General features: G+C 45.9%; 1 protein-coding gene across 1 annotated transcript in view; it reads left to right on the top strand.

The window, feature by feature from the left end:
* Positions 1 to 14,261, top strand: part of LOC103127621 (uncharacterized) — a 163,792-nt gene that overhangs the window by 51,471 nt on the left and 98,060 nt on the right. Inside the window, 8 exon segments of the mRNA XM_060186434.1 lie at positions 934 to 1,290; positions 6,453 to 6,707; positions 9,158 to 9,278; positions 10,160 to 10,215; positions 10,535 to 10,566; positions 10,983 to 11,024; positions 11,550 to 11,614; positions 13,169 to 13,295. Of these exon segments, the coding sequence (XP_060042417.1) occupies positions 934 to 1,290; positions 6,453 to 6,707; positions 9,158 to 9,278; positions 10,160 to 10,215; positions 10,535 to 10,566; positions 10,983 to 11,024; positions 11,550 to 11,614; positions 13,169 to 13,295 (1,055 nt within the window).

Here is a 14,261-nt window from a genome sequence, read left to right as displayed (position 1 = left end):
GTGGCAGGAATGAAAGGAGGGGAGTTTTTTGTGTTATTTTTTTCTGTGATAGACTCCACCCCCAACCACATGACCCTGCAAAGCCCTCCTGCTCCAGCAGGAGGCTGAGCACAGGGGGGAGGAACACTGCAGAGCTGACAGCCCAGGAGCAGCTGTGCTGGGAACATTCCTGGAGCCCAAGCTCTTCTCTCAGAGGCACAGCCCCCATGGGGCCCCGCTCAAACCCTGGCTATAGAAGGCGCCTCTCCTGGCAGGGGCTCCTGCTGGCAGGTGAGAAGGAACCATTCCTGGGGTAGGAAGAGGGTGGAAAAGAGATGGGCTGGGGTGTCATCGGGAGGACAGGACTCCCAGAGACATAGATAGGTCTGTTTGCACCTGAGGTGAGAGGACAGGGAGGAGGATACGATGGTAGCAGGGTTCTGAGAGAAAATTCTCAGTGATACGAAATTGGTAAAAGATCAGACAAGTTCTTGCTCTCACAGAGCTCCCATTCTTTGAGATGGAAGACAGAAGACGAAGACTAGATTGTGAGGTCAGGAGGTGACAAGCATCATGAAGGGAAAAGAGCAGGGAAAGGTCCCACAGTGGAGACAGAGGGTCCTTAGAGCAGGTGGGCAGGGAAGGCAGCTCCCAGGATGCCTGAGTGTGAGCAGGGGTCTGAGGACAGTGAGGGGTGAGCCAGGTAGTCACCTGGGGTAAAGTATTTGAAACAGAAAACAAGGTCAGAGGGACTAAAGTCACGGTTGCCTTGCTACTGACCGTGAGTCACTAGTGGAGAATAATTCACAGATAAACAGACCCCAATACACACTCTGAGGATTAAGACATGCTCAGGATAAATTTTCAATTTTTTTTTAATCCAGCACAATGTTCTACCCTCCCTTCGCAATACAAAAAGCCAAATAGTGATCAGTTTCTTTGTTTCCCTCTTAGCCTCACTCCTCACTATCTGGATGTCCTCCACCAGTGCCAACTTCATCATTGAATCAATACCATACAATGTCACAGAAGGAATGGATGTTCTTCTAAATGTTCATTATTTGCCAGAAAATTTCAGTTTCTTCTTCTGGTATGCTGGAGATAACTTGACTATGAGGCATGTCATAGCAGTGTATGAGAAAGAGTTGGCAGTGTTTATCCCAGGGTCTGCATATAGTGGGCGAGAGGTGTTTTACCCCAATGGATCCATGCTGATCCAGAACATTACCCGGAGTGATGTAGAAAAATATACCCTCAGCGTCAAGAGAGATTATCATGAAGAAAATGCAACTGCAGAGTTCCAAATATACTGTGAGTATTCCTTCTCTGACTGTGATGATGGTTGCTGAATTTATTTCCCAGACACAGGAGTGACAAGCCTGAACTCTGCTCTCAGCACTTCATCCCATTGTGAGCTTTTTCATACAGGGGACACACAGAAAATCTTCACTCACATTCAGATGAAGTAACCTTCACTGCACAGAGACAGAGATGGGCCAATATAATGAGATTCATGCAGCACGGAGATTAGTCTTAGTGCACCCTAGGCCTCTCCCTGTGGCAATGGACCTGAGACAGAACTACTAGGGCTTGGTAAAGACTTTGGCCAAGGGGGCTCTGGGATCCTCACAGGGAAGCTCAGACCTAGTTCCACATGGCTCTGTCCAAATTCCTGTTTTAGGACTCAGTGACCCCAAGGAGCCCATGTCAGGCTCCTGCTCAGGTCTAACTGGGAGCAGTGATTTCCCAACTGCACACACCCAAAGCCGGTTGGAAAGGTCAGAGGCTGGTTTCACCTGAGATGGAGAAGGTCCTCAGGCTGTTAGCCTATTTCCTGGATATCTGGGAGACTCTAGACAAAGGTCAATGATGCCAGGGAGGAACAGAGCAGAGAAAATGTGCAGAGGCAACTTGGAATGCACTAGGGATCAGATCAGGGGCATGTCATGGAGACAAACAATAGCTGGGACACCCCTGGGTCAGCGAATTATGAGTAATTTCAGGTTTATCACAGACAACACGGCGGGTCTAAGATCATTCACTTCAGGTATTTTTTACTCATGAGAAACAGAGACAGAAATAGATAAAATCTCTGAATCTGGGTAGCAGGTCAGTCTCAGGCTGTCTGTCTGCACACACAGCTCAATTTGATGTCCACTGTCTGTAAGTAATCTGTAGATACTGACAAGTGCTTTCTCCTCAGGGAGCCCAAGCACAGAGGAGAGGTTCTCATCTGGGCAGTAAAGACAAATGTGGAATTAACGCTATTGACTCTAAGACTCAGTTCCATGCACCAGCAATCAGAGTTAGGGCCCTGCTTGTCTAGTGGCTGCCTCACACTTCCTTGCACCAGACCCCATCATTCACTTATGTCCTGACATGTGCGTGTCACTACTTCTAGAGAACAAAGCACAGGACTTTCTCTTCTCACGCCCCTCTTGATGTATGCACACAGCACAGGTCTTTATGTATAAAATCTCATTTTTCTATTGTGAATGAGGAAGGGGTGACTGGTGGATAATGGAAGGTACAAATTATCCATAGTCTCCTCACAGAATCAACATGGTGTGGGCTCCTAGGAGGTTCTCGGCAGAGCTATTTCCTTTCTCCACAGGGGCGGAGGCTGGTGTTACAGTCTCTCTTCACCCACCATTAGTATTCTCCCTGACAGGGGACATCTGATGGTCATGTGAGGGGCTGCTTGGCCACTGGGAGGACACAGGGCTACACTGTCCCATCCTGAGACAGCTGTGCACTTTTGGTCCCTAGAGTCTTTAATTATCTGTAAGCTCCATCGTTCCTGGCCTTGGGATTTTCTGCTCTCTCAGCTCCTGGGAGGTCCTTCTTCCTCTCCTTTCTCCTCCATTCCAGTCAGCACTGCCCCTGCTCTGCACAGCCTCCTCCTCTCAAAGCATCCCCAGGTCCCTCTTCCCCTTGATGCTGACACCTTTTCCCTTCTGATCAGCACTTGCTCTGCTCGAGTCACACCCTCCTGAGCAACACCACCAGTGTCCCCATTAGGTTGCATCACAGGCCAGTCTCAGCCACCAGGAGAAGGGGTCTCCACTGAGCCACCACCCAAGGCTCTTTCTACCCCTGATGCCAAAATGCAAAGCTGGTCACCTGCAGGAACCTGCACCCCTACATCTCCACCTCATTCCACAAGATAACATGAAGGAGGATAGGTCTACCATCCCTGACTCACAGCTCGTCACCCCTTTCTCTCCTGACTCTCACCCTGGTCCTGATGAGAGGCTCCTGGCCCTCCCAGGGGCTCTGAAACCTTCCCAGGTGGGGCTGCTCAGACCTTGTGCCTTCTGGTTTACACACTGTTTCACACACACAAGATGTTCACGATAATACCCCACTTGGGTGTGAGATCCACCTTTCAGTGAGACATTGCTCATTTAGACAAGTGGATCAAACTCTGCTTGAATTCTGAGAGGTGATGGAGATAAGAAACCGTCGCATGTGCCTTTGTTTTGGCCCCTTGCCACTTGCATCGATGTCTATACGTCTGGTGACAGGAATATCTTCTGTAAAGTCAGAAACGCAACACATGTCACTTTACTCCACTTCTATCACTGAAGCAGCCAGGCTTCCTCCTGATAGAGCTCCTCTGCAAACTGCTCTTTTAAATCTGGGGTAGTAGTAGTCACGTTCAAAAAGTAAGTTAACTTCATCCCCAAATTTTTATTTCATCACTATCATACATAATAGTACACAGATTTTTTTTAGAATCAAATTTCTTTTTGTTAAAATATATTTTATTGAGCGGTTAACGGTTTACTGTACAGTCGTTAACATATAGGCACCAGCCCTCATCTTCCTATGGTAGTTGTCTGGGAGACACTCGCTCCCCCATCAAACACAAGGGTCCCAAAGCCCCTTTAGTCCGACTCTCTCCCTCCTTCCCCAGACTCCTTTGCTTTGCTGTAATACTCTGCATCCAGTCCAAGTTTCACCTTATGTTTTCCCTCATCATCTTTTTTTTTTCCCCTCCAGGGTTATTGCTGGGCTCGGTGCCTGCACCATGAATCCATCGCTCCTGGAGGCCATTTTTCCCCCTTTTTGTTGCCCTTGTTGTTGTAGCTTCGTTATGGTTATTATTATTGCCATTGTTGATGTTGTTAGTTGTTGGACCTCATCATCTTTTTTTTAACTATTTAATTAATTAATTTTTAAATTGCCACCAGGGTTATTGCTGGGGGCTTGGTGTCATCACGGCAGCTGTTTTTTTTCTTTTTTCTTCTTTTCTTTTTTATTTGACCAGGGTAAAAATAAATTGAGACTGAAAGAGGAGACAGATATAGATAATAGATGGATAGATAGATAGATAGATAGATAGATAGATAGATAGATAGAGATACTGAGATGCTGAGACATTTCCCCTACAGGTGGGGAGTGGGGGCTCGAACCCAGGCACATGCATGGTAATGCCTGCATGTTACTGGCTGTACCACTCTCTGGCCCCTTTCCTTTTTACTTAAGTTCTGCCTGAGATCATTCAGTATTGGTCCTTCTCTTTCTGACTTATCTCACTCAACACGATACCTTCAAATTCTGACCAAGATACTGCAGAGGAGATGACCTCATCATTGTTAAAAGCTGCATAGATTGACATTTTTGTTAAACAGGTTCATGGTGGCTGTTTCCACTGGTCTGCTGTTCCCCCACTTGAAAGCAATAATGTGCAGTTGAAGAAAATAACCACCACTTCAGCAGTGGGAGAGCAGACTCAAGTTTCAAGGACACCGTCATAATTCTGCTCCAAAGCCATTAGCTCTTGCTTATCCCTTCACTATTTTCTGGGTCATTTCCTGTCTGGATTCTGCTCTGCCCTTTATAGGGTCTCATGTCAGTCACAGTCACCTGCACCCACACGGGGCTCCTGTAGTCCATACTGAAATGGCCTCTAGGGTTGCTTATAGTCTCTCTGTGTGTTCTTTCTGTTCAAAAGCACACATCTCACCCCAGAAGGGGGAGTGGATATGGGAGCTCTGACTCCAGTCCTCTAAGTACTGCAGCATAGGAAGCACCTGGCATGGCAGCTTCCCGCCAAGACAGAGTAGCTGGCCTCACTTTCTCTGAGTTCAGGTCTTAACACAATCTATGGAGTCACAAAGACCTGTCTGTTAGCTTTTTAATATCTCAGGTTGGCTAAGATCTGAGACATGGTGATTGATTGATGGTGACTTTGGAGGAGCCAAAGGTACCATATAGGTCGTGTTTTTCCTGTTACCTGCACAACAGGTTTCCAAAAACCATTCACTTTGAGCAACAACCCCCACCCCATGGAGCACAAGGACCCTGTGGTGTTGACATGTGACCCTGAGATATAGCACACAATCTACCTGTGGTTCATCAACAGTCCCAGCCTCCCAGGCAGTGCCAGGCTGGAGCTGTCCAAGGACAACAGGACTCTCACTTTACTCCATGACATGAAAAATGAATGTGAAACCCAGAACCCAGTGAGTGCCTGTCACAGCCGCCAATTCACTTTGCATGTGCTCTGTGAGTAATTTTTTCTTGCTGCAACTGCTGCCCAAATCTACACTGTCAGAGGGCTGCTCAAATCTGTCCCTCTCAGCAGCTTGTACCTACACCCTCACTAGGGACATCCAGGCTGATCTCATCCTGACTTCTTGCCCCAGGCAGACACAGCCTTGAGCCAAGACTAGCGGACAGGCTACTCCTGCCCTTTGAGGCTGGGATAACAATGTGATGGAGGAGCAAGTCAGTGTCTCAGACTCAGAATGAGTGACCTGAGGGTTAAGATTGGGACCTCACCAATGTGTCCTGAAATCCCACCTCTCCAGAGCTTTCCCCACTAGGGAAAGATAGAAAAAGGCTGGGGGTATGGATCAACTTGTCAATACCCATGTCCAGTGGAGAAGCAATTAAAGAAGCCAGACTTCACAACTTCTTCACCCCATAAAGATCTTTAGTTCATTCTCCAAAAGGGATAAAGAATAGGGAAGCTTCTAATGGAGGGGATGGGATATGGAACTCTGGTGGTGGGAACTGTATGAAATCGTGCCCCTCTTATCCAACAGATTTGTGGATCATTATTAAAAAAAAAGATTTTGGCTTTTAAAAAAATACATTTTGTTTTTGTTTTTCAGGGGAATGAACACTGGGCACATGTATCATATTACTGAGGAGCAGCCTCTCTAGTTTCATTTTGTCATTCTTTGTTTTAGAGAGTGGGAGCAAGTCCTCAGCACTACTCCACCATTCATGGAACTCCTTAGCACTGTTCACCCCCTACCCCTGATGTGGTGCTGGGCCTCAAACCTAGGGCTCAAGCTTGGTAAGGGGCAGGCCTTCTCAGCTGAATTATCTCCCAACTCAACAGTGGGATTTTCAAAATAAAGTGAAACCAGGTCAAGAGGGACACTGTTGGCCCTTGTACAACCAGAGTTCCCTTCCCTCTACTGACGTCGTGTGTGGCTTTATTCTGTTTTCTCTAGATGGCCCGGATAGGCCCATCATTCTCCCCAGAATCTCCTATTACCGTCCTGGGGTATCTATTGAACTCTCCTGTCACTCAGACTCTAACCCACCTGCAAAGCTTTACTGGACAGTGAATGGAAAGTTACAGAATTATTCACAGAAGTTCTTCATCCCTGACACCTCTGTGTCTGATAGTGGATACTATGGCTGCTTAGCTGTTAACTCTGCCACTGGCGCCAGTCTGTTGGCACTCAGGTTTATCTCCATCATTGGTAAGTAACTCCCTGAACCATCATCACCAAGTTCTGGATAGAGCCTACTGTGTTTCGGGGGGGGGGGGGAAATCTAGTGGAAGTTCCTTTCTAGTCTATGAACAATGACACAATCAAATCATACATCTGTCCCTGAGCCCTTCCATGTTGGCCCTGCCTGTTTCTGATTTCTCAAGGCACATCTGGATCCATCCTGGCACTGTGGTGGGGCTTCTCTTAGTCCTAGAAAAGCTAATGTATAGGAGGAGGCTTTGAGAGAGAGAAGGATGAAGAGTTCACATGTCAAGATTTTTTATTTTGTCATCCTCACTACTGGAAATCATCTTTTTTTTTCAGATTGAGAGTGACAGGGACAGAAAGACAAAGGGATAGAAGGGAAGAAACTAGAGCAGGAAGCATCCCGCAGTACAGTGAGGGACAGGCCGATGCCTTGGTCAACCACTTGACAAAGTAAGCTCAAGGTGCTTTTTGGTTTGATGAACTATAATTCTTGTATATCCAGCCTTTTGCTAAGTAAAATTTATGAAGTTTTATTCACAGTCGTGGGTTACTGTCATTCTCTTCATGGTGAAATATTTGACATAATCCACCTTATTTATTTTTCCTTCTATTGTCTGATTTTTTTGTGTCTTATTTAGAAATCCATTTTCAAGCTGGTTTTCTCTATGACTTTCTCTAATACTTTTACACTTTGGGTACTTATATTTCAGTTTTAATTCACTGTAAATCACTGTTATGGTGTTAAGGTAAGTTTTCACTTTTATTTGTTTTCCAGTGGGTATCCAGATTTACCATGCCATCTGTTGATTAAATTATTCTACTTGTGAATGGTCTTGGTGACCTGGTCAAAAGCATTTGACTATATCTGCCAGGATTTATTTGTGACTTCCCAGTCTCAGGCCCACTCTCAGCCAGCCATCTCCTCTATGTCTCCACAGAGCCAGTGAAAAAGCCCTCCCTCCATGTCAACAAATATACAGTCACAGAAAACAGCCCCATGGTCCTGACCTGCCTCAGTAATGACACTGAGGACTCCATCCAGTGGTTCTTCAATGATCAGAATCTATATATCACAGAAAGGATGAAACTATCTCAGGACATGAGCACCCTCATTCTAAATCCTTTCAAAAAAGAGAATTCTGGGATTTATCACTGTGTGGCCATGAATATGGTCAGTTTCAGCAAAAGTGACACCGTCATCTTGGCAGTCAGCTGTGAGTGAACCCTGACCTTTTCTCCCTTGTCTGATCCACTTCCAGGGTTATGAAGTGGATTGCCTTGAGTGTGGACCTCCTTCAGAGCCTTGGAGAACAAAGTAACTCAGAACGGGAATTAGACCGCACTTGTTGGCTTATTCTGATACAACAGAGGCTTGACCATGGCCATAACACTCACCTCCTGAGCCTCAGTTTTCTCGACAATGAATTGGAGGAAACTGAGCTTTGCAATCTTAGGGTTGTTGTGAGGATTATTACCAGGAGGTTAAAGAGGTTAATGACCTCAGATAGGTTCTCTCAGAGTCAGGGTTCTAACAGAAATGTTTTTTTTTTTCCTCCAGGGTTATTGCTGGTCTCGGTGCCTGCACCATGAATCCACTGCTCCTGGAGGCCATTTTTCCCCCTTTTGTTGCCCTTGTTGTTGTAGCCTCATTGTGGTTATTATTATTGCCATTGTTGATGTTGTTCATTGTTGTTGGATAGGACAGAGAGAAATAGAGAGAGGAGGGGAAGACAGAGAGGAGGAGAGAAAGATAGACACCTGCAGACCTGCTTCACCGCCTGTGAAGCAACTCCCCTGCAGGTGGGGAACCGGGGGCTTGAACCAGGATCCAGTCCTTGCGTTTTGCGCCACATGCGCTTAACCCACTGCACCACCGCCCAACCCCCAACAGAAATGTTTTTATGATTATGTTATCAACTTCAAAGTTAAGCAGAATGTGACTTTCATTTTGTTTACCTCACGAATTCCATGGTCCCTGTAGAACATCCCAGTGTATAATGTTCACAACATCTTACACAAAATGGGGATGACATCCCCTCTTCCTCAAGAGGAAGGAAAGATCAGAGGTGACTGTAAAGAATGCCCACTGTGCCAGGACCAGCCAAGGTGATTATTACAAATCAATGTGAAGAACATTAATAGTGATGGTGAAGAAGGAACTGAGGGGAGAGCTAAAGTGGGAAGGGAAGAGGTCTTAAAGGGAATAAGAACCAGAAGAAAGGTATGGGAAATGTGAGGAGTTAGAGTAGGCCCAAGGTGTCAAGTGTGAGAAACAACATAATGAAGGTGCTGGCAGTGTTTTGGAAAGAGGGTGGTTACAATGACAACTTACACTAACCACACTGAGAACTCTGTGACATTTCCTTCCAACATAAACAAGTTCTTCCCTGCAAGGTCCATTGGTTTACCTTGAATGGACTGGCCTTCATCAACTCTTTCTCTTTTTTCAGCAGAAGGAAACACCACAGTTCTTCCCTTTTGTCTTATTATTGGTGCTGTGATTGGGTTCACAACTGGGGTGCTAATAGCAACTCTTGTGGGATGTGTCCTGTTCTTCAGAAATAAGAGAAGGTATGAAGGCATTTTCTTACTTGCTAATCCTGTCCCTGCCTTCCCCATGGACTTTTCTTCTCATTTCATCCAGCTCCTCCCTCACCAGTGTTGACTGGGGCAGCTGCTCAAAGTCTCAGCTGAAAATCAGCACAGTGAAGACCCAATCCCCTGAGTGTTATCCTAGTCACTCAGAAAACTGCAGCTCTGTGACCGGAAGTGAAGGCACAGTAAAGGGCACTCACTTCCTGTTGTGGACTCAAACCCACTCATCCTGTGAGGGGCTTTTACAGCCTCAGGGTCTGAGGGGGCTCTGGCCCAGGTCACACAGGGAGGATGGAATAGCCTGGACAGGTGTGTCAGGTGCCCAGGTGTGGCAGATGTGTGACCCACAGCCCTGATGTGTGAGACAGGAGGAGGGTCCTGGGATGAGTTTGATGCCTCTTGGCAAGATAGATGGAGCTGGAAGAGGCCACTGTTGCATGTCAGCATCTCTTGGCCTGAGGGAAGGTCTGCCCATAGCAGGGACACCACACTCAGAGAACTTCCACATCTGGGTCTACTCTATGCCCTGCACACAGCCCTGCTTTCCCTGAGGCTCTGATCATCTGCCAAGGCACCCTTGTAGGCTGAGTCCTTTCCTAGGTTCTTGATTCCTTTGGGTCACTGTCTCCTGGCCCCCCACTGCACTCTGTGACTTTTCCTTCTGGACCCAGGGTATATGCAGCTCCTAGAGGGCTTTCCCAAATCCCCTCATAGAGTCCTTCTGTCCTAAACAGCACTGGATAAAAAGAGGGACTCCATGCATGCCATGGTGGGAAATGGGTCTCTCCTTGTTCCTGTTCTGACACCATAGCAGGGACTCCCACTGTGTCCCTCACACACATGATGACCTTCCCTAGGACCCATGGACAGAAAGACTGCAGAGATCACCACCACTCCCCAGTGCCTGTACTTGGTAAGTGTCCATTAACCTAGGGAATGGCTGGAACCCCTGGTCCTGCCCAGTGTACATTCCACTCAGTCATTCCTGGTCACTGACTCTTTCTTGGGACAGTGTGATTCTCCCAACATGAGCATCCAATTACCCTGAGCTGGTAGGGTCTGGGTCACAGGTCACTGACTGACTAATTTTCCTGGACCAACAATGGTCAGTGATCTCTCCTCTGAAGATACTCCTTCTCCCCTGGTTCTCTGGGAAATAAAACCCTCAAACTCCAGAAGAAGGGCCCAAGCTCTTCACAGCACTGGGTGCTAACTGTTTTCTTTGTTCCCAGGACGTCCTCCTTGCACCAGCTTTACCTACCCGGTGAGTCCATCCTGCCTCTCCCTCTTTATTTCATCCTGTGGTCCTAGTTTCATCATCTTGAGGGTGGGTGACACTTCAACCCTAAAGCACAGAGAAGCCACCACAAAACCCCAGATCAGCAGAGAAAGACAGGACTCATTTTGGCCTGATCTAGACACCTGACAGTGTTGAAGTCCCACCTGCACCTTATCCTGAATCCACACTGGCTCCCTGGTCAGTGTGAGGAGAACCCTAGGGTCTAACCAAAGGCAGAGAATGTTCTGGGCATCAGTTGGGCGTTCTCAGTTATCAGGGTTACAGGAGGGGCAGGGCTAGTCGTCAGGTGTAGGCTGCACTCCAGAGCAGAATTCACACCTCTTCAAGAGCAGTGACTCCTCTTCCCTCCATCCTGACACCTGTGTTCTTTCTCTGCCCAGGTTCCTGGACACGGGATCATGCAAACTGGCTCCATCTATGAGGTGAGTGTGCTGAGTGACAAGTGTTCTGTGCTGCTGGTTCAAGAGGGAAGAATTAGCCCCAGTCTGTCCATGGATGTACCAAAAGATTTAGGAAACATCAGGAAAAGGACAGGGGATGGCAGGCAGTAGTACAACCCGTTAAGTGCACATACCACCATGTGCAAGGACCTGTGTTTGAGTCCCTGCTCCCCACCTGTAGGGGGAATGCTTCACAAACACTGAAGCAGGTCTGCTGGTGTCTATCTTTCTCTATTCCTCTCTATCTCCCCTCCCCTCTCAATTTTTCTCCATTGTATCAAGTAAGAGAGAGAGAGAGAAAAAAGATGAGAGAGAGAGAGAGAGGGAAAAAGAGAGAGAGAGAGAGGGAGGGAGAGAGAGAGAGAGGTTTGAGTGAGGTGGGAAGTACAAAAACTAAACAGGCTGTTGACAGAGTGGCCCCAGATGGGCCAGAGATTGGCTGATAACAAGCAGGGCATGGTTACAAGAGGATAAAGGATTCAAAATAATTTTTTCTCTCTTTAACAGGAATTACAACATGCAGACATAAACATTTACTGTGAGATCAACACGAAGCAACATGTGGTTTCTTAGTTTTCTCTGGAAACTGAAAGGCTGAAAGCAGTGGTCTACTGAGACTTCAGACCCAGGGAACAGGTGCCAGAGACAGTGACTGAACTCAACACTGAGGATTTTCCAATAACTGAAAATAAAGATCTGGGTACCCTCCTGCATCATGGATGGATTAGCCTGACATGCTGCCCTGAACACTGAGAGAAGAACAAAGTCTCCCACCTCCAGTGTGTGTGTGTGTGTGTGTGTGTGCGTGTGTGTATGCGTGTGTGTGTCTGTGTGTGTGTGATTCTTCTTGTCTGTGTTTCATGTACATCACCTGAAAGGCTGTGAATAAATATAACTTCCCCTCACGATCTTCTTCTGGGAATGGGAAGTTCTGTTGCAGAAGCATGCCTGAACATGGGTCCATTTTCTCATGGGTCTCATGGGGAAATATTATCTCTGAGTTACCTCAACTTTTTGGTCTTTATTCCCTTGGAGGTGTGACAAGTATAGGACTGGGAGAAATACGGGCTTTATAGAGAAGGGGGGATGTCCCTGCTGTCTAAGGGTTTAAGCAGGCAATAAATAGTTATAGCTATAACCAAATTATTTGACTATGGAGTTTGGCAGTAAGAGGATATTTCTTTTTCTTTCTTTCTTTCTTTTTTTACCTGCTTCACTGCTTGTGAAGCAACTCCCTGGCAGATGGGGAGCTGGGTGCTTGAACTGGGATCCTTATGCAGGTCCTTGCACTTTGTGCCACATGTGCTTAACCCACTGCACTACTGCCCAACTCAAGAGGATATTTCTATTCTAGTTTTGAATAACTACTGGCAAAACTCACTTCACTAGATTTGTATGAATTTCCCTACCCCCATGTGTTGACTCTGGAGAACAAGTAGCCAAGCTTTGTTCTTCAAATTGTTAAACACAGGCATGCCCTTTGAATTAGATAACATCCTACTTTTGGAAAAACAATTCAGATGTCTTCCGTCATAAGTAGTTGTCACATAGGAACCTATACAAAGATAAAATGGAAAAGAGATAAAAAAAAAAAGGAGGCATCTCAGGTAGCCCCAGGGAATCTCTTAAGGAGATATAAAGATTTGGATCAGAGGTTTTAAAAATATGCTTAAAAAAACACATTACTCAGACATCTTAGAGGTCAAGCAGTGGCGCAACCAGTAACGAACACAACTATGTACAAGAACTCTAGCTTGATCCCTGACCCCATCTCTGGGGGGCTGGAGTGGAGCCTCAAGAGCAGTGAATCTGGCTGTAGGTATCTCTTTCTCTCTCCCCCTTTCTCACCCTATTCTCTCTCTCTCATAATAACAGAAAAATAACACTAAATGTAAAGAAATCATGCTACTTAAATGCCTACGTAGTTAATAGCTTTACAGGTACCCCACAATTGCCTTCAAAGAAGCAACCTCTATCTGACACTTGGGATGAGTTTTCTAGTAGCCTGCTTCCAGGTAGTCTCTTTTAGCCGATGGGGAATCTAACACTTCAACTAATAAACTCCCACTAACTCAGACAACTGCAGTTAGGGCATTTGATTCATCCCCTCTTTAAATACACTACAGCTGGCTCACCCAGAAGCAGAAGCAGCTATTGCCATTTTCTCAGTCCCTTTCATATGCTGGAAACCTGACTTGGTTCCCACCCAGGCTGTGGAATGAGATCTGGTCATGCCTGCACTTGAAGCACCAGGTAGATGCTCTAAATATGCCCAGACTGATTATGTATTGTACCCCATTTACAACAGAAAAGGGGCTAGGACCCCATTTGCAATAAGGGTCTATCCTCAGATATCAGGGCCATTATCAGGGTCTCTTCTGTGCACAGAAGTGTCTCTGAATCTTGGTGATAACATATTGAAAATTCATTTTGGAGGGGCCCAGGTGGTGGCACACCTGGTTAAACACACATGCTACAATGGACAAGGACTCAGGTTCGAGCCCCCTGTCCCCCTGTCCCCTGCCCCCCACTGAGGGAAAACTTTGCAACTGGTGAAGCAGTGGTGCAGGTGTCTATCTCTCGCCTCCTCTATCACCCCCATTCTTTCTCAATTTCTGACTGTCTCTATCTAATAAGTAAATAAAGGTAATTTGAAAAGAAAATTCATTTTGGATGCCTCTCAGATTGCTTATTATTACTGACACCCTTTCTTTTTGTCCTGGCAGAAAGATAGCTATATTAAAAAAAACTGAGAAAAACAAACACATACCAAACCAAACAAATAAAACTCAGACTGGGTGGCCATACAGTGGATAAATCATTAGATTCTTTAAAAGAAAACACAAAAACTAGATGAATTATTAAAATATGAGCTAATACAAAATTGATTTCCAGTGTCTGACAGAAAAATTTTCTGACTTTATATCCAAAGTCAAAATTAACCAGAGTGAGAATACTTTCGCTTCACAAAACACCAAATTTCCATCTTGAGGCATTTCAGATAGCTGTACCATACACAGAACCTTATGTCTCAGGTATTATCTGACTTGGAAAGGTATTATATGTCTTGGAAATACAAACTGAAACATCCTAGTTGAGGACATGATCAGTCAGTTCTAAAGAGCTGAGACTGACTTTATAAAGTCTTTAAAAATAATCAGCCAGGGCAATACTTTTCTTTGTGAATTATAAATAGTTAAGCAGGTCAGAAAGGAAAGT

This window comes from Erinaceus europaeus, chromosome 2 (assembly GCF_950295315.1).
Source record: "Erinaceus europaeus chromosome 2, mEriEur2.1, whole genome shotgun sequence".
NCBI classification, from domain to species: Eukaryota; Metazoa; Chordata; class Mammalia; order Eulipotyphla; family Erinaceidae; genus Erinaceus; species Erinaceus europaeus.
This window is presented reverse-complemented; position numbering and strand designations above follow the sequence as displayed.